This window comes from Ammospiza nelsoni, chromosome 16 (genome assembly GCF_027579445.1).
Source record: "Ammospiza nelsoni isolate bAmmNel1 chromosome 16, bAmmNel1.pri, whole genome shotgun sequence".
NCBI lineage: Eukaryota > Metazoa > Chordata > Aves > Passeriformes > Passerellidae > Ammospiza > Ammospiza nelsoni.
The window spans coordinates 12,705,568-12,726,136 of NC_080648.1; the positions used below are offsets into that span (position 1 = coordinate 12,705,568).

Sequence of the window (20,569 nt, forward strand, 5' to 3'; positions counted from 1 at the left end):
TGGCACTGGGGCTTCTTGAGCAGTGATGTCCCCGATGTTCCAGGTGGAGCAGCACAAATTCACTGGGTCAGAAGCCCCCTTTTTATCCTGTTTTTTGTCCCTTTGGATTGGTTTCTGTTTGGATCCTTCATGTGCATGAAGGTTAAAGGCGCTTGATTCTCCATTACAGCTCTGTCCAGGCTGGTGCACTTTACTTAGGTGTATTACGGTACATTGAGTACCATATTTCTTATAACGACCCTTTTAACCCCTTTTACAATATAACAACCAAACTAACAATGCTAACAATTATCAACTATTCTACAACACTTTCTAACCTATTTTTTACAACTGCACGCACTGATGAACGGAAGAGCTCGATGCTATTCCCGCAGAACGCACTCTCACTGGCGGGCCCCAGCCCGTTACAAACCAAGCGCTAATTAAACGCTAATTAAGTATTAATTGCGCCGTGCTGCCCGTGCCCCGCCCCGCCCTCACGCGTCGCCGCCCTCACGGAAAACAGCGGGAACCGCGCACGTGCGCGCCGCCTCCTCGCGACGCACGCGCAGGAGGACTGACCCCTCCCGGCCGCCGTCCCGCCCCGCCATGCCCCGGACGCCGTTTCCACGGTCACTTCCGGCGGCGGCCCCGGCGCGGAGGCCCCGGTACAGCCCCGCTCCGCCCGGGCCCGGCCCGCAGCCGGCCCAGCATGCCGGGGCGGCCCGCCCCGCACAGCCCGCCCGCTCCGCACCGCCCGCACGCACGCTCCCCCCTGCGCGGCCGGCCCCTGGCCCCGGCGCTGCCTCCTCCACGCCGCCGCGCCCCGGCGGGAACGTGACCACAGCTCGCCGCCTGTCCGCCCGCGCGGCCGCGGAGCTGTCCGGTGAGTGGGGACACCTGGGAGCGGGCCGCGGAAACGTTCAGCTGAACGGGAGGGAGCCGCGCCGCTCCGCTTGGCCCCGGGCGGTGGGGAGGAGACGGGGCTGGGGGTAACGGCCCAGCATCACCGGCTGCGGGGACCGAGGTGCGGGCCGTGCCGGGGCTGTGCTGCCGTAGGTACTGCTGCCTTTATCTCCCGTGTCTTCCCCGCCTCCCAGAGCCGTCTGTCACCGCTGCCGAGCGGGGAGCCCCGGGGAGCAGGCGGTGCGTGAGGGTTGCGGGGCTCCCGCAGCCTCCGGCCGTGCCTGTGCAGCCTGGCCCTGATGCGGCACTCAGCTCTTCTGAGTGTGCGTCTCCTCTGGGTCACCAAACTGACCTGAGAGTTCCCCGTGCAATTGCAGCTGTGGAAACGCGGATTAATGTATCCACACTGAACTGATGGTATTGAGGGTGTAGAAAAAAAAGTTTCCTTTTGAAACTAGATACATAGAGAACACATAGTTACATTGAATTAATTAGAGTCAGACTTAGATGCCAACGCTGCTGTCAGTTTACTGAAGTGATTAAAAGCGCTATTTGTTGGGAGAAACATTGTATAACTTGGCTAGAGCATAACCCAGATTGTGTTTTAGCCATGGAGGCTCCATATGATGGCGCTGAGGTCACGGTGGTGATGGAGGAGATAGAGGGCACTTACACTTACACCTCTCCGGTGCCATCCAAGAAGAAGAAGAAACATAAAAGTACTGGTGATCATGGAGAAAAAGCCAAGAAACCGCGGTAAGTTCTTTCTGCCTTCATTTGATTCCTTTGTAGGGTACGGGAGCAGTTTTCCCTGTTTCTGACATGAGTGGATTTGGAGTACTTCATAGTGTAAAGCATTGTATATGAAATATCAGCCTGGCACTTTGGGCCTGCTCAGACATTCTTTACAGGTGCCACTGTTGTTCAGTTTAGAGTTTGTTTACCCCACCATAATTTGCCTTGGGCTGGCCCTTAGAGGTTCTCTTTTTCTTTTGAGGTTCTCCTCAGAGAGTTTTCATTTGGTTAAAAAATGCATTAAATGTAACTTGCTTGTCACATGACCTTGAGACAAACCTAAACTTTGTGCATTTATTTTTCCCCAAGGAATTTATGTAGAACAACCGTAATATTTCAATTTCTGGTTGTGTTTCAGATCTGCTTACCTTCTCTACTATTATGACATTTACTTGAAAGTACAACAAGAGCTTCCACACCTCCCTCAGTCTGAAATCAACAAAAAGATCAGTGAGAGCTGGAGGTTGCTCAGTGTGGCTGAAAGGAGCTACTACTTGGAGAAAGCCAAGCTAGAGAAAGAGGGACTGGACCCGGTGAGTTCTTCCTGGAAGTTCTTTGGCTGCTGAGGAGAGAGGCAGTTCCCTGCTTACATAGCCCTGTGTGGGAGAGTTGTTTAACTGCAGATTCCAGTTTGTATCCTTGCTCAGGGCAGTCTTTAGAGAAGTGGTGTGAGGCCACTGCCTTTTGCCTTTGCCTTCTGTTCAGTTGAGGGAGGATGGTTTGTAATCCAGGATGAATATGTCTGGTACCTGCTCATGGCAGATATTTTTGTGTCCTTTCATCAGAGTGAGTGTTGGTAAGGTAGGTGATAAAGCAGGACTGAGCAGGATTCTGCAGGCTCTGTCATATGGAAAAATTACCAGCAAACTACAGGAAACCATTTGAACCTTAGGCACTAAAATAGCAGGATTGAGAACTGAATCTCTTCCTTTTTTCATTTGAATTTATTCCATCCTCTGGTTTTGCCCACAGAACTCCAAGGCATCCAGTCGAACTGCAGTGGTCCCTGACATTCCAGGCTTCCGCAAGATTCTTCCCCGCTCCAATTATATCATTATTCCCAAAACCAGTCTTCAGGAGGACAGGAGCAGGCAGTCTCTGGAGCTGTGTGTGACACAGAGCCCAGCAGCATCTGAAGGCTTGGCAGCTCCCAGGAATGTCACCAGTGTACCCCGTGACACCGTGCAGAGCATCCTTTCCGTGGACTCGGGCCGGGCCGGCGTCTCGGAGCAGTGCATCGCCATCGAGGGGCTGGCAGAGGACACGGCAGCCTTTGCCCAGCCTGAGGCTGCAGAAGAAGCTGTTACCTCAGAGGTTCTCTCTCACTACGTTGGGCCTGTGACAGAGAAAGTGGCTGGAGAGATCCTCTTGGATGAGGCTTCTTTGGAAATAGAAGGGCAGCCGTACCAGGCAGCGCGAGTGGTTATTGAGGAGACCCTGGTGAGCAGCTCCGCAGAAATCTCCAACGGGGGCATCGCTGTGGCCCGGCCCCAGGTGCCCGATGGGCTGTCTGTGGTGACCGTGGTCACTGGGAGGGTAAGTTGGTCCGGTGCCACTCAGGCTCCTGCCAGATCTCACCTGAAACATCTGAGTGCTATTTCCCCCATTTTACTTGAGATCCTGTGATTGCCCAACTTGCTGATGCTCAATGCTGAGAGGAACAAAACCTCTTTTTTGTAACGAATGATATAAAAGTAACTCCTTGACTGAGTTGTCTCTGCTTGCAGATTGACTCAGCCCTGTGGTGATATCAATTGTCTTATCGTGACTGAGTTCTTTTAATTGTTTGTTATAACAATATTTGAGGTATTGCAGTGCCAGTAATTGGGTTCTGCAGTTGCACTGCAAGATTTTGGCAAGAAAAAATGCTACTGCTGTGCTCCTGATAGCTGTTTTCCTGATTGTAGAGAGGTAGAAGGGAGTCCTTTTAAGCTGGAGTTTTAGGGATCAGTCATAGAAACCTTAGTCTGTGAAGAGTTGGATTCTCTGTTTTGTTTGAGGAGTTTGGTAATTTCCAGAGTACATCTGGTAAGGTTGCTTTTGAAATGATTGCTGCTCTATCCTGTATTCTGCTCTCATTGCTCCTTAAGACACATTAATGTTCATGAGAGGGAGGAATATGGGTCACCGTGTCTTGTTTTCTGCATGCATTTTCCCTTTGATTTCATTTTAGGATACTGAAGAGAGTAGCTCCTCCACACCTGCAACGCAGTTTATCATGTTACCTTTGCCAGCTCACTCTGTTGTGGAGAACCCAGCGTCAATTAAATTGGTAAGAAATTCAGAGTCTTGTATGGTAGTTAAAGTTTGGATCTATTGTCATAGATTTGTCTTAAAGATATTAGAGGGAAGGATTTGCTCATGGTTCAGTTTTTAAAGATAATCCAATTTGGAGTTGCCGTATCACTCGATGTATTTCTTGTCTCTTGTGTTATGTCTTGAATAGGCTAAGAGGGTCTCTGACTTCTACAGTGTCTTACAGGGCCTATTTCTTCTGCCTTCTTCCTCAGGGAATTCTTGGAAACAGGTGGAATAGATAAAGCTATCACAACACATCTGGCCAACAGCAGTTCCTGTGTAGCCTTCCACGAGTTGAATGCATATTTCTCTTCATAAAAAGCAGTGTCCATCCCTTTGAGGATGGACAAGAGCATATCTGCTCTTATGGCAGGAAAACATGAACTCCAAAGCTCTTGCTTTGGCAGGAGGGGAGCAATGACCTGAGGTTTTGAGAAACCATATTAAAGGCTGTGGCCTATTGCATGAGGAAGAATAGTATTATTTCACTGATCTAACCACTCCAGCCACCTCTGTTTTTGTAGCCATTTTGGGAGTTCGTTGTACAGTCAGTACTGCGGCTCCTTGTGTTATGTAAGCTAGCATCCAATCCTTTTTTCCAGGTTCTCTATGCTTCCAGCTGGTGGAACACTGCAGATATTTATAGTGGTGCATAGTGTGGTGCTCTTCCAGTTGTCCTGGGGAGAATGGAAATACCTCAGGTTTTTATGCCTGAGAAGGATCTGGTTAAAATTGACTCATTTCCTTGACAGCAGCACTTGCAGTTCTAGAAAAAAATCTGTACCTAGTTAGGGAGTTACAGTACAACAGCTCTCTTGGGAGTGTTGGGAACAGGATATTGGAAGTGCTGTGCTGACAAAAACTCAAGTGTGTTGCTGCAGTTGTCCTGGCACAGATGACATGTCCTACTTTAGTTGTCTGTATAAATAGTGCCTGGTGATGCTGCTTGTGTTTCAGTAATTCATAGCAAGTTACAGTGAAGGACCAGGGAACACTTGACCACCCCATACAGCAGAAAGCTACTGACAAAACTGCCTTTGCATCATGAGTGCTTCTCTTCAAGTCTTTTTGCTGTGTTGCCATGAGTGTTAATCACATCTTGTCTTACTGTAGATTGCTGTTAGAAGCATTTTAATGCCATCTTACTGTGACTTTTTCATGTTCAAAAAGAACTTTCACATCACTGTAAATGCAAGATTAGTTTCTCCAGAAGGTTATGTGCATTGTTCATCCCTGCTCTGCAGGTTGATCTAAATTCAGGTAATACCAGAGGCTATTGTGTAGACTGAGCATTCAGAGTCACAGTTGTGGTGCTGACTCGCCTGGTGCTGACCCAGCTGTGTGGTGTTTGTTCAGTAAAATGAATAATAGTGGAATGCTGGTGATTTGCCAAATAGCATTTGTAAGGTGCTTATGAGGAAAAAGAAGTGATCAGCACAGCTTTGTGGTGGTTTCCAGGTCTGTAGACAAATTCTTGACAATTCTTGTTTCAGACAACCACCTATACTCGCAGGGGACATGGAAATTGCACCAATCCTGGCTGTTCCTTCACTTATGTCACCAGGCATAAGCCACCAAAATGCCCAACATGTGGGAACTTCCTGGGAGGGAAGTGGATTCCAAAGGTAAATTTGTCTGTCTTTTCCTGAATTTGAGACGAAAAGTGCTGGTTTTGTGAATGCCTGTGATACTTCTAGACCTGTAGATCTAGCACAGGAGGTCAGATACACCAGAAATGATCTCTGCACTCGTGTTCCAGTGCATGTGCTGGAGCAAGTCACTGTTGCAGAGGACACTTGGCTAAGGTGAGACCTGAAATCACCACAGCTTGGGTAAAGATGCTGCTCATATCTGTTAGAATACGTGGGGCTGCATTTGCTAAAATATCTCTCATTGAGAGGATACACATGCTTCTGGCCCTCTGTCTGCACAGCTCCTGTGACTGGAAGGCATTGCCTGTTCCTCCTGCTACAGCCCCAACTAAGCTTGGGAAGTTGTTTTGTGGTAATTAATATCAACATATGAAGTTTTTCCACAAATTTAGTTTTCTGTGGTCTTTCAACATTGTTTTTTTAACAGAGAGGAGAAATAACTCTTAACTAGAGGAGGTGTATGATCCTTTAGGAGCTTGTTAATAAATTTGATTTAGTGGAGGCTGAAGTGCTGTTGGGTATTGTTGTCTCATGGCCATGTGTCTGATCATGATATTCTCACTACTGACTGGAAGGAAGTTTCCAGGTGTTGGTAGAGTTGTAAAGCCTGAGTGGAAAAGTCTTTCTCCACATGATGCCTCTTCTTCTTAAGTTATTGGCATCTCTGCTAGCTGTGTACAGAAAAACACACTTGATCCTTAAACCTTGGCACTATCCTGGTAATTAGTCAGCTCTGAACAGATGTGCATTTCTGTCTGAAGCAAGACTCCTCAGGCACAATTTAAAGGATGCTCTCAGTGTGAAAATTGGCATTGGCATTCAGTGGGTTTATGTGGATTTGTTCTGAACCTCCTTTGTTTTGTGTCTGGATCCATTAAACATTCAGGGATGAGAACTCTTTTGGGCAGCCTGCAGACTCTGTGGTGTCTGAGCTGAAGGCTGAGCTTCCTGTGTGGTAGGGTACAAATAGTGATGGTGACATCTTCACTTTTGTTTGGTAAACTTGCTGAGGTAGAGAGATGGCTGAATGCAAAGAGTATTTCTGGATTCTGCCTGAGCAGGGCATGTGTGCTGCTGTTCAACCTTACTCTGGTTAGAACTGAAAGGTTTTAGAGGGAGCTTTCCTTTTTGTCTTTCAGACTTTGGTCTGCCGGATTCCATTTCTGATATCTTTTTCCATATTCCAGTTCAGTGTTCATTGCATCTTTGTTGAATCCAGTACAATGATTTTTGTAGCCTTAGTCTTGGAACTAACATTTTTCCTAAAGTCAGAAAATCTTCCTAAGTAATCCTGTTTTCTGCTTGGCTCACATGCTTGCTTTTCTGAAAGCTTATATCCAAAAGATGCAGATTCTCTGTCTTAACTCCCTTTGATGGCTCAATAATGTGGAAGAGCAGACAGCATCAGAGAGCTGAAGCCATGAAAGGGGAGCGTAGGAGGTGGGCCCTTGCTACAGAGGGTGGTGGGTGACTTTGTACTGTTGATGCTAATGGTGATATATAAGGATGTTTAAGAAAGATTGATTCTTCAAAGTAAACAGCATCTAAAAATAATACATGAAGGGCCAAGAGGCCAGATACAATGTTAGCAGGGCTTTTGCTGTTGTAGGAGATGCTGTCTGTCTACTCCCATACAATTCACTGCTTAAACACTTCGAATTCTGCTGTTTTGTTCCAGCATTAAATAGGCCACAGGAAACATGGCATATGCAGGGGACTTGCTTATCTGTGAAAGCTGAAAGCTCTGAAATGTGACTCTCTCCTTGTTTCCAGGAAAAGCAACCAAAAAGCAAATCTGAGCCAAATTCAGGCACCTCTCTCAAAACTCCAGCAGCTAAAAGAGGTCAGCAGTCAGCCCTCACAGAACCCACAGCCGCCAGTGAGAGTTCCTCCAAGTCTGCCTTGGAGAGCTCTGAAGCTGTCAGCCAGCTGCTGAGTGCTGTGCCTGGTGGAGGGCAGATGCCTGAGATGGAGTGGGAGGAAGTGATCATCTCTGAGGGCCACTTTCTCCCAAATAATGTGCTTGCTGAAGACAGGAGCAGTGCCCAGCAGCAAGCGGACGCCTCTTCAGAGCAGGCAGAGAAAGGAAGCATAGGGCAGGGGATGCCCACATCTTCTGAGGTGTTGAGTCCAAATGCCTCTGTGAAAAAGCCAGTGGTGGGGTGAGTCACTTTTCCGTGTGTTATGGGAGCATATGATGTCTATTGTGTGCTCATGGGACTAGTCCAAGAAGTTGAAGGCTGTTGGCAGTGCTTCCTGTAAAACTTACTGTGTTTGCTGTCTGTTTTGTGCCAGTTCAGGATTGTTCCTTTGAGTCTTTGTCCATCAGAACTAATATTTTTCTTTAAGTGACAGATTGTAGTCACAGGGCAGATGCAGCCTTAGCACTGTCTCTCTTTCTATTGCAATAGCTGTGGTTAGTGTGCTAACAAAGCACAATTCAGGGAAAAGAGGAAAACTGAAGCTGAGGGGAAATAGATGGAATATTTTTCCACTTGTAGCTCTTATTTTTCAGAACTGATGCAACAGCTGCTACACACAAGGGACAAGAAGCAAAGAGCAAACCAAGACCCAAGCCCTCCTTGCTGGCTGCAGCCAGACCCATGCGAGCCATTCTGCCTGCTCCATTCATTGTGGGGAGAGAAGCCAGCACAGAGCAGCTGAGCAGCAGGCAGGCCTTTGCAAGTGCTGGTAAAAGCAGCATCTCTGTGTGCTTTGGGAGCTGTTGTCTTTCCTCACCTTGCTGAAGTGGTGTCTGCCAATAATAAGATAGGTTTCAGGGGAGGTGGTTACTAATGCTAGGAAAAAACCAGTTTGTCTCTGCCTGAGTGGAGTAAATGGGCCATGAAACACCTGCTTGGGTTATTTCAAGCTCAGAGGAAAGATCTCACATGACTATAGTGGCATTTAACAAAGATGTCAGAAAGAAACAGAACCTGTTTTCTCACATTTAACCTGATGCATCTCTTTCCTCCTTCTAGACAAGCATTCTCCTGTGAGAACATCAGGCTTGAAGCCCAGTACACTGAAACAGTTGGGCCAGTCAGTTCTGCAGCCACCAACTGCTGAGGAACAAAAGGTTGTTCTTCAAATGCAAACTATTTTCCTGGATTTTGGGGGGGGGGGGAGGGTTTTGGTTTGTTGTTTTTTTCTTTTTTTCTCCCAAGGAGTCATATGACCTGAGTGAGAAATAGAACAAAAAATGTATCTGCCTTATGATGATGAGATCTGTGAGTGGCTGTTTTTATGATATGGCTGGATAGCAGAATGACTTCTTGGTGGCTGAGTGTGGGAACTGAGCTGAGAGATGCTGTTGGACAATCCTGCTGTTGGTTACTTTGGGAACCTCCCAGCTACTTCCAGAAGATGCTTTAAGGATCTGCTGGTGCTTTGATAATCTGACATGCAATATTGAATATTGAGCTTTTCACCTGTAAAATATGACTCAGTATGCCAAGGGGCTGAATCTGTGAATTGTAATGCCTTTGCATGCAAGATGGTGTCTTATGGTATTTGGGATATTAAATGAACTTTAATCAATCACTTAGGGGCAGTAATGCTAATAGATATTGATATTGGTGCATGTATGTATTTAGTAATAGGTGTCTGATGTGTGTTGTTTTTTCTGCTTTCAATCTCTAGCTCCACAGTTCTGTGACAAGCAGGGCATCTCAGGTTAAAGTTGTGGAGGTCAAACCAGACATGTTCCCTTCCTACAAGTACAGTTGCACCGTAACTTTGGTGAGAATTTTTCAAATCGTGTGAAAAACTATTTCACTTCTGCCACAGGGAGTGTCCTCTCTGGGGTGAGAATTATGTGGGACTTCTGTTTTACTGACTGGCACAAATACATTTCATTTTTAACATTAAATAATCTGTGCTTTATGTCATCTCTAGACCTAGTCCAGGATGGCTGTGCAGGGCCTTGTTAAGAGATGGATTTTAACTCATGTCCCCATGCAGAATCCTCATGCCCAGCAGGGAGGATCAGGGGTTTCTGAATGAATTTTTAATGCGCTTCTGATCTGGAGAACTGGCCCCAGAATGATTAAGTACTACTTACAGGATTCTGTGCAAAGTGACAGGGCTTGCTATTGATGTTTGAACAAGATGTTATAAAGTGGAGGTAAAACATATAAGAATATCTTTTAGAATCTTGTTGGCTTAGAATCATAGAGTCATTCAGGTTGGAAAAGACCTTTAAGATAATGGAGTCCAACTATTAAAAGTCAAGGTCACCATTTGTAGAAAGTGAAGGGAGACAACCCATCCTCTGATCAGCATCGAACTCCTATTTATTGATCCACCAAGCACATTTTATAATAGTGTTAATTAAGTTCATACATATTGCAAAACCCGAGCTCATCATCGGTTACAGATTAAACATTAACCCCTCCTTTTGTTTTCAGTACCTGTCGTTTGTTATTGAAACCAAGGTTTATTTTCTCACCCTGTTATGAAAGTTCTCAAGGCCTCCATGTTTGTCAACTTTTGCTTTCCCATACCAGCCAAGGACAGAATGTTTACCTGTTATGAAAAAACAGCCTGAGAACTTTGTTGTTTACAGAAACAGGCTGTGAGAATTTGCTCCTCACAGCTGCCTTTTACTTTTCCATCAGCTGTATATGATTATGGCATGTCTGAACAAAACTCTATAAGCCATTTCTGAGCAAAATTCTCCAACAAGCAAGCATCTCTTTTGTGTCATTCAGGATTTGGGATTGGCAACCTCACGTGGCAGAGGGAAATGCAAGAACCCCTCCTGCAGTTATGTGTATACAAACAGGCACAAGCCACGCATCTGCCCAAGCTGTGGTTACAACCTTGCCAAAGACAGGACTGAGAAAACAGCAAAATCCCTGGTAAGGTTCAAGCTGGCTTGTTTCATCACATGTCTGTTGTGAGCTGGGCAGGGAACTTTGCAAGTCCCTATGGAAGCATGGTTTGGGCTTTGCTTTTTTTTTCATTATGATAAACTTTTCTGACAGAATGGTTCCTATTTAAAATATCTGTGATGATGTTTGTTGAATTCCTGTAGCAGTGGTGCTTCAGGCTGATAGAATATGAGCACACCCAATTCTACCACTGGGTGTCTCCTGAACTTAAAAATCCTTCTATTGTGTCAGTACATGCTGGGAAAATCGACCCTGAAGTCACCACATTGCTGTGTCAGCTTTGTTGAACTTCAGACTTCATCAAGAAACTCCCAAGTCTCTCTGCTTTGTGAGCAGTTTGGGGCTGGTGTCAGTTAAGTTGGTACATCTTGTATTAGAGCTTCCTTTTTTTAAGGGTTTGTAGAGCAATTTTACTTCCAACCTGAATTTATTTCTGGATGTAGGGGTTTTTTTCTGATGTATAAATATGTTTTCAGTTGTCTGCTGTACTATGTGGATGTAATTAATTCTGGAGGGTTTTTTTCCCTTTGCAGCCTCAGATCTTAGCTTTTCTCATACTGAATAGTAATGTTTTTAAAACAATAAATGAAAAAAAGGAGCCTTCTTGCTCTTAGCTGAAATGCCTACTCAGCAAATAGACAGAATTTTAGTCTGTGGAGTAATGACTCATCCACTTGCCTTTTTTTTTTATTTTGAAGAACACAACTTTGTTTAGTGATTTTGTTTTTGCTTTAAAGATGCAAGCAAACAGAAATGGCCTGTGTGAAACTCACACAAACAGCTGTGTAAGGAACAGCAGTGTGCTTAGCTCAGCTTCCATTCTGAGAGGCATGTAGCTTGTCTCTTCCTCATTTAGGTTTTTTCTTTTTTTCTGGTTGTAGATCAGTTTAACATTCCTGTCACACAGTTAATTGTTGTCTCTGGGCTTTTGACTGATCATTTATCTCATTGCTGGACTAGTCAGAAAACCAGGTTGAAATGTTGACACAAGAGTTTCAGGGATTAAACAAATGAGCTTGTTTGGGTTCTCTTTGTTCTCCTGGCACAACCTGGAGTTTGGTTCTCCTGTCTTTGGGCATTTTGTTGTGGTAGTATGTGTTGGAGAAGGGTAGATTGTAGACTGATCAATTGTTACTGATTAGTGTGTTCTGTGTATCACAGCGCCCAGTTCTCTGTTAGTTGGTTCCTCCAGCTTCTGGAGAGCTGTGCAGCCTGCCCTGAGCCTGTGCCTGATAACCTGTGGAGAAAGACAGTGATAACTGGAGGTTCAAGTGATGAGGGTTATTGAAGTGTACCTGTTGGTGGTTATCCTCATCTTCTGGATCCCCAATCCCTGCACTCAAGAGTTTAATGGCCAATCTGTGATGGTTTGGCACTGGAGGAGTTGGACTGTAATAAACTATTTTTGTTAATTTGAGCTTGAAGTGGCATCAATGATTCAGCAGTAGTGTAGAAGTCAGGTTTACTGAGAGCAAAGGCTGCTGTGTTTCTGCTGCCTTTTATGACTTTTTTGGGCCTAATATTTCATCCCCATGCTTGCCTGTTGGGCTGTGTTGCTCCCCAGGAGGTGAGTGCAGGCCAGCCGGGCGTGCTGAACACCAGCGAGCCGCTGACGCCGGCACAGAAGGAGACGCAGCGTCAGTCCACGCTGCAGCTGCTGCGCAAGGTGATGCAGATCCCCGAGAACGAGTCCGAGCTGGCTGAGATCTTCACCCTCATCCACGAGCTCAACAGCTCCAGGCTCATCCTGTCCAACGTGAGTGAGGAGACTGTGACCATCGAGCAGACCTCCTGGTCCAACTACTACGAGTCTCCGTGCGTGCAGTGCCTCCTCTGTAACAGCCCCTTGTTCAAAGGGGGACACAAGTAAGATGCCGCTTTGCATTTTGACTCTTTCAAACTCATGCTGATTTTCTTTGTTCTGAGTCTGCCTGAAATAATATTTGCTTTGGCCCCTGGTAGTGAAGCTGGTGAAAGTGACACTGAGTAAGTTAGATGTGTTGGAAAGGGTTTGGCAGGATCAAAGAGTGACTGCAAAGTCCAGATGTAACTTTTTTCTTATTGAAACAGTATTTTCATTAGTCATCCCCTCTTTGTTTTCCATTCTGATGCTTTGAGGCTAAGAGAGGAAAACTTGTGTGTTTACAGATGTGCATTGTGTGATTTCCTTTTTCTCTGTCTCCCTGGTCTGAGTATTTCCTCTGTGGGTCTTTTTGCTTATGATATTTTCATTCCTTTCATTTCTTAACATGTGCTTGAGTGAATGCTTTTTGGAACAAATACCCAAATTGAAACCTGAAAGACTTTAAGAAACTTTTAGTAAATAAGCTAGATTGCCTTAACTAGATTTGAATGAAAGCCTGTAGGATATCTCTTCCCTTAGTCTGCCAGACATTCTCCTGTTGCTGAAAATATGATCTAAGATTTTTCCTACAACAAAATGTCAGGGAGTTTAATGTTGTTTCATTCTTCCACAAATAAATTATTGATATGAAGGATGGATATTTGCTTTGGTCAGGCTAGCACTAATTGAGATCTTTCCAGAAGAGTTGCTTTTTATGTTCTGTATTTTTTTCAGAACAGAGGAGTCTCACACCCTGTCTCTCACCATGGGTCTTACCAGCCTGTGCATTGTAAATCCTTGTCTGTGCCTGGCTGCTTTGCAGTGCTCTGCATGTGGGACTCTCCCATGTGTCTGCACAGGCTCTAATTGAAGCCCTGCCGGTGGGAAGGAGGAGACTTTGGCTTTGGTTCCTGTTTTCCCAGGTGGACAGCAGTATTTCAGCCACTGGCACTCTCCTGTCTGAACTTCCCCCTTGTCAGTTACATTGCAGAGGAGCAGATCTCTCTGAGTCTGTGTGCAGGACAGGCTGGTGGGATGTATTACTGATCACCACAGCAATGGTACAGCCACTTCTCCCAGGGCAGCTGGGGCCATGGGTTTTCTCCACCTCTGCAATAGTAGGTTCCCAGTGTATGGAGCTGAAGGGATGCTCTAGTGCTGTTTAAAAGAATGTGAGCTATGACCTGCGTCTGCCTGGGAAATCTGTTTTAAAATGTAACTTCTTCTGGTGTGATACGATGTAGTGAGCTGGCTTAGATTTACATAATAATGAACTCATGTCAACTAGACTGTGTGAAGTTACTGCAGGGTTGGACTAAAAAACCCATTGGCTTCACTCAGAGTGGTTTTTTTGTTGTGTGTTGCAGTTCCCTTGCTGGTCCTCAGGAGTGCTGGCTGCTGACAGCCAATAGGTTACAGGTGGTTACAGCTCAGGTCAAAGTGTGCTTGAACCTGCAGTGTCTGGCCCTCCATAGCTTCACTGACATTTACACAGGTAGGAGAAATGTGAACATACAGCATGACTACAGTCTGAACCCTTTTGAAGCCTTGGGATTGTATCAGAGCATTGTTCAGGCACTAGAAAAGCTTATTCCCTTCCCCAGTGTACTAAATTTTAAATATTTTTAATCACTTCTGCTTATTCTGCAAGTAAATCTATATTTGTGAGTGAAAACACATGAATGCTCTGGTGAGGAAGACCTTGCCTTGATTCCCTGGTGTAGGCCTCTGTGAATGTTGAGTTCTGCAAGGCAGCCCCTGAGATCATGGTCAGAGACATCTCTGGAGAATGCTGTTTGGTGGCATTGGCTAGTGAGATAGATTGACAGCTGTTCCTTGTAGCTTTTTAACAACAGACAAGTCTGTGAAAGGAGCTGATGTTTCAGCAGGGAACTCTGCATTTCAGAGGTGCAGAAGCACTGTTGGTGTTCCCATTATCCTCTAAACTGTACTCATGAGTGTGTTGTGTATCAGTAAGGAATAAATTTCCTTGTGAGGAAGATCTGGAACTCTACAGACAATAACTATCTTGTTTTAACTGCAGGCCTTTTCAATGTGGGTAACAAATTGTTAGTGAGCTTGGATCTTCTGTTTGCAATCCGAAACCATATTAAACTTGGAGAGGATCCCAGAGTGGCTGTTGGCAATATCCTTGACTCTGTTCAGGAGCAAACTGGTGAGTTTTCCTTCTTGCTTTTTACCATAACATACCAAACTGTGACCTGATGATGATTGCTAGGTTATAAAAAGGCAAACCTCACCTATTTTAGTGTATGTTTCTATTAAATAACTTCCTAAACCAAACAGTACCTCTCTGACCAGTCCTTTATAACAATTCTCTGGAGGGCAGGTTTGGTTTTAACCTGTGTAGGAGAGCCCTACTACCTCTGCAGTGGCTTCAGGATGTGAAAACTGTAACAGTGGCATGTTCTCTTTTCAGATAAAAGCCTGAGCCCTGATGAGCAGGCTCAGCTCCAGGAGCTGCTGTGCAATGGCTACTGGGCTTTTGAATGCCTGACAGTCCGGGATTACAATGATATGATCTGTGGAATCTGTGGTATAACCCCCAAGGTGGAAATAGCCCAGAGGAATACGGAAAATGTCCTAGCACTGAAAAATATAGAGGTAGGTTTTTCCCACAGCTCACATCCTGTTTGTGTTCAAAGCAGATCATAATGATTTTTTGCTGACTCTGGTCTTCATGGTGCACAATAAGTACATGAGACCTTTGTGAGTGGTTTTCTGCTGATGCCTGACAAGAGGATGTGGCTGGAGCAGCAATGTCTGTGCTTCCTCTTAGAGGTGTTGATGTGTAGTTCAGGGAAAATGAGATCCTTTGTCCCTGGACCACAGCTTTTGTCCAGCAGCCTTGGGTAGGAGGAACCTTGGATGGAAGTTGTTGAATTTGGTCTTCCTTTGACATGAACACATTCTTTTTTTCCTCAAGTTTCCCTGAGGTGCTGTCTTCTCTAATGGGGAAAAAAGCCCTAGTAGGAGAATGTAGCATGTCTGACTTTTATGTCAAATATGTAAATTTTGAGTCTTACCCAATGCAAAGTGGTTGTGGGAAGCTTTAGGAGACTGAAATCATCTTGTTATATTTGAGCTAAGCACTCTCCTGGATAGTCCTCATGCCATGAGTGAGACTGACACAGAGCTATCAAATGAACTGTGGGTTTTGTATTTGACCACTCTTTCTTTCTCTCTGTAGTTTACTTGGCCAGAATACTTGCCATCAAGTGAAGTGAATGTGGAAGACTTTTGGTCCACGATGGAGACAGAGGTGATTGAGCAGGTGGCTTTTCCTTCTAGCATCCCCATCACAAAGTTTGATGCCTCTATTGTTGCTCCTTTCTTCCCTCCACTGATGAGAGGAGCAGTGGTGATCAATACAGAGAAGGACAAGAACCTGCATGCACAGCCAGTGCCAGGTAATGGCTCAGGTTGTGCCCATTAAGGGAGTGCTTGATGCGTTGGTGACTTCAGTCTTGGTGATGTTTAACATTAAGAATAGCTGATTGCATGACACTTTAAAAGTCATGTGTGCTGAGAAAAGACAGGAACATTGAAGTGATTTCAGCTGTTCTCAGGCTACTTTATTACTTGAGGCTTGGCTTTTCCTGTGAAGTTTGGATGCAGTGGTGGGCTCTGATGCATTTGAGACATGGGGGACATGAGAGCATTGCACCCCAGGTGAGATAGAGTCTGGTTGCAGAGGGATGCATGCACATCTTGAATGCCAGTCAGTGTTTGTTTCATGTTAGACTGATACTTGGAGTGTGGAAGTTGCTGGTAGTGCTTGGTATCACAGTGTTACAATCTCAATAAAGGGTGAATAAGTTTTTGCAGAACTTGAGAAAAAACTAGGAGAGTGGTGTGGTAGTCCTGATCAGAGTTGTCATATTGACTGCATGGAACAAGAAGCAGTGAGAGGAATAATCTCAGATCTGAGAGCTAAGATCAGTTAGCACCTGGTTCCCTTAAGAATTTAGATGTTGTGTATAGGAAGGAAGACTGGCTTTCCAGGCTTAGCAAGTGTGTGAGTTGGCTTTGCAGACAGGGCTGCAGCTGCTTCAGAGCTGGGCTGCAGAAGAGCTGTGTGGGCTCTTGTGGAAGTGGAGTTCCTGAGAAAGAGCCAGGGAAATGTGAAGGCTGAGCCTGGAGCTGTTCAGCCCAAGGGCTGCAGTGACATTTATCTCTGCTCTTCTTCACTTGGTTGTCCTCCCATCAGTCATTTAAAGGTTACAAATGACAGGATAGATGAGTGCTTATGGGGTCTGCAGCTATGCTGGGCTCAGTCTGGTGACCTCAGCCGTGAACGGCTCAAGACAAGTGCTCTGTGATGTGCTCTGCACGTAGGACTGTTCACAGCTCTCTCTTGCTGGCTGTGGGTTGTGCAATCTCTGCTTCTGTCATCTTCTTAAGAAATTATTTTGGTAAGTTCCCTTCCTGAGAATGAGTGCTGAGACTGCTGAGTGCTGTTTCCTGCCTTTGCAGGTAACGGGAGTGCCTTGGTGAGGCTCCTTCAGGAAGAAGTCTTCAGGCCTGAGCTGATAAACTCTTACAGTGAGGAAGAGCTGCAGAGCTTTCTGACACAGTGTGACATCCCCTGGGAGGCATCACATACCAAGGTAATGGCTTGTTTGCCCACAGACAAGCCTGCAGGAGTGGAGCTGTTCTTCACTGTCTTCCCCTCATCCACTCTTGCCATCCTAGACAATTAATTTCTCATCTGACTGCACTAAGGGCAGGGATGGGTGCCAGCAGGTTATAGGATAATTTACACATGGTGAAATAAATTGAACCTTTGTGGGCTAGAAGAAAGGAAGCCTGTAATTACCTTGTCACCGGCTCAGCATTGTGTAATTGGTTGTCATCCTCACTGTGCTGAGTGTGGGATTAGGAAGTTATTGGATGAAGTGCAAATTAGGATTTAGGAGACCTTGCATGCTGCCTTTTCCCTCTCTGCAGGAGTCTGTTAATTCTAGTAATTTTCTTTGGGGCCTGTCTTTTTTAGGATGAGCTCTGCTACTCCCTCCTGGCTCTCTATGAGTTTGTACAGAATGGGACAAGCATTACACCATCTTCTGCTCATCACACAGGAGGGAAAATCTACAAAGTGTGTCCACATCAGGTAGGGAAGACTGGAGCCACAGTGGATTTTTTCTTCCTTGGCTATTCATTATTTGACTTAACAGCATGGAACTTCCTTATTGAATAGAAGCAATGGAATGGGCTTCTCTGAGCCTTGGGAATGAAACCTGTTCCTCAGGGCTTGGAAAATTCCCCATGACAAGGTGAATGTGTGTGAGGAGGAAACAGAGTACCTTTAGAGAAAGTAGTTGTCTGCTTGGTGAAAGGCAGCTGGATTTTTTTTAAGACTAGATTGTTTTTCTGTAAGTTTTTAATTTTATTGTGCTGCTGATGTCAATCCTTTCTTTGTTCTAGGTTGTGTGTGGCTCCAAGTACATAGTAAGAGGAGAAAATGCTCGGGATCACGTGGACTTGTTGGTATCCTCACGTCACTGGCCTCCAGTGTATGTTGTTGATTCAGCCTCTTCAGTGGCACTGTGTGCAGACCTCTGCTGGCCTGGTCTGACTTCCCAGATGTGGGGGAAGAACCAGGGCTGCTTCTCTGACCCCATGGAACCTCCAACGGTTAGTTATGTCTTATCTCTCTGCTGTGCCAGTCCAGCATGGAAAAGCTGCTGGGAGACCAAGGGAGATTAAAGTTAACACCCTCTCCCCATATGTAATCTGCATTGTGGCTTGAGATAATTTTGTAGAATCACACAATGATTTGGGTTGGAAGGGCCCTTAAAGCTCATCCATTTCACCCTCCTGCCATAGGCAGGGTCACCTTCCACTAGGTCAGGTTGCTCACAGGCCCATCCAGCCTGGTTTTGAGCACTGCCACGAGTGAATTTGACCTGATAAGTATCTCCTGATTTAAGCTTTGCCAGGGCATCAGTCCTAAGCATAGCAGAATGTATTAGGTGTTGCCTGGAGATTGTGTTTGATTAATTGTCCTTAGAATAGGAAGAGCTGTGCTGGGAGTGCATTGTAACAGCTCAGATCATGAATTTTGGAGCACATCACTTATTTTGACAGAGCAACTCACTTCTTTCAGACTACTGCTATTCCTTGACAAGTAGGAGAGAAAGATGGCTCCCAGTCCCTTGGGATTATCTGAGGGCACACAAGTGAGGAGGGAGTGTACATACCATCCTTGTGGCATGTAGGGGAAGCCTGGATCATTAGGCTTTCCATCTGTCCTGGGTCATAGTGTTGCTTGGAGTTTGGCCAGCCAGTACTTTTATCTCCTCAGCTGTGGGGAAGTTGTTGTTCCACCTGCTGTGTGTCTCCCCCAGTACGTGTCCTGCCCCGAGCTGCTGGACCAGCACTACAGCGTAGACGTGACGGTGGCCGAGCCCTCCCTGCAGCACCCCATCACCAAGTCGTGCGCGCGCCGCATCGTGCAGGCGGGCGCGGAGCAGAGCAGCCCCTGGGACGCCACGGCGCGGCACCGCTGCATCGCCCTGTGCCGCGAGCTGGAGCCCTACGGCGCCATCGCCGCCGCCATCGGCGACAGCAGGACCAGCACCGTGCGCCAGCGGCCCATCACCTTCGAGAACCCCACGCACTATTACCTCTACAACCGCCTCATGGACTTCCTCACCAGCAGGGAAATCGTCAACAGGCAGATCCAGGAGATCGTGCAGAGCTGCCAGCCCGGGGAGGTGGTGATCCGTGACGCGCTCTACCGGCTCGGCGTGGCCCAGATCAAAACGGAGACGGAGGAGGAGGAAGAGGGGAAGCAGGAGGAGGATGGAGGTTGCTGAGTTGGTTTCTCTCTCTGGTCGTGTGGATGGGTGGGCTGAGCCAGCTTTTGCAGCTGTCTGGTTTGAGAGTTTATTTTTTATTTTATTTTATCAACCTCCACAGGTTGGAGATGTGATGCTGGTGGCTTTGACTGCTGTTACTGACCAAAGAGCTCTGTGCTTCCATAGGATCGTGATAGCTGCTCTGCACACGGGTCTGTCACCCCCTTGCAGAAGGCTGCAGCTGCCTCCAAGGCATGTGATGGGCCTGCTGTTCAGGGCTGTAGGATGTTGCCCTCCCTGCAGAGGAGTTGCTGGTAGCAGGGAGTGTGCGTGGTCAAGCACACACAGGTCATTTAATTCTGAATCTTGCTTGCTGACTTCTTTGTGCTTATTGGTGGCAGGGCTGGGGGTGTGGGACCAGGCGTAAACGGTAGATGGCTACAACGATTTCCCCCAAAACATTCTGAATAGGTAATTTAGGATACTGACTCCTGCTTGGTAAACTTGCAGAGCTCTCACAGGCATTGGCTGCAAGGAGTCGTGAGGAGGAGGAGCTGTGCTGCTTTAACATGCTGTATCTGGGGAGCTTCCCTGGAGGCTGCACTCTTGGTCCAGGATTGTGAATGCTTTGGCTGCAGGGAGTTTCTAGAATTGTTTGTCCCTTCACATGAGCACTAATAATTTAGAAGCCAAAAGGTACAGTGAGAGGAGAGTGTTCTGTATAGTAAGGTAAGAACTGAGCCCCAGGGCAGCTGAGGGGTTGGAGGATGGTTTAAGTGCTATGCAGGGGGTGGCTGTGGAGAGGGGAGGGACATCCAAACACTGTCTGAGGGGTCAAGGAGGAATGATGAATGCAGTGTCACCAGAGCGAGCAGGGTTCTGTATTCCACCCTCACGGACGTGCTGGGAGAGCTGCAGCCATCACTTTGTCAGGTGTCACACCTGCCCTGCCCGTGTTCCCACAGCACTCTGGGGGTTAGAGGAGTCTCCTGCTGCCCAGGTTGCTTTGTCAGCCCCTTGAGAGGAGTCAGTATGAGACCTCTGCCTGTGCAGCACACCTGAGGAACACCTGGGGCTGTGGGTGCAAAGCTGTGCTGTGGCTGCTGCAGCTCCCTTTGCCCATGGCTGGTGGTGAAGGTGTTTGCTGTGACACACATAGGAAACAAGTAGGATGCCAGACTGCAAAGTTGCCATCTTGGGAGTTTATTTTGTCTGAGTGAGCAGTGGGGAAGATTCTGAGGCTTGCAGTGTGGTTGAAAACTCCCTTCTGTGAAGGGGAACCTATTGAGTACCGTACTGTTAAAGTAAATGTATTGAGTCTGAGCAAATGCAGTAATCATGGCTTGGGGTTTTTCTGTTAAGAACATTAACTTATTA

General features: G+C 46.4%; 1 protein-coding gene across 1 annotated transcript; it reads left to right on the forward strand.

Moving 5' to 3' along the window:
- The first annotated feature begins 742 nt into the window (after window positions 1–742).
- On the forward strand, window positions 743–20,385 carry HMGXB3 (HMG-box containing 3). Its single transcript, XM_059483383.1, has 21 exons — window positions 743–865; window positions 1,494–1,641; window positions 2,039–2,213; window positions 2,653–3,216; window positions 3,854–3,952; window positions 5,472–5,603; window positions 7,404–7,792; window positions 8,146–8,321; window positions 8,612–8,709; window positions 9,273–9,371; window positions 10,343–10,492; window positions 12,090–12,391; window positions 13,736–13,863; window positions 14,413–14,544; window positions 14,809–14,993; window positions 15,580–15,799; window positions 16,866–16,999; window positions 17,386–17,502; window positions 17,817–18,026; window positions 18,740–19,202; window positions 19,314–20,385. The coding sequence occupies exons 2-21, from the start codon at window positions 1,496–1,498 to the stop codon at window positions 19,352–19,354; spliced, it is 3,960 nt and encodes a 1,319-aa protein (XP_059339366.1). The 5' UTR covers window positions 743–865; window positions 1,494–1,495; the 3' UTR covers window positions 19,355–20,385.
- The last annotated feature ends 184 nt before the right edge of the window (window positions 20,386–20,569 follow it).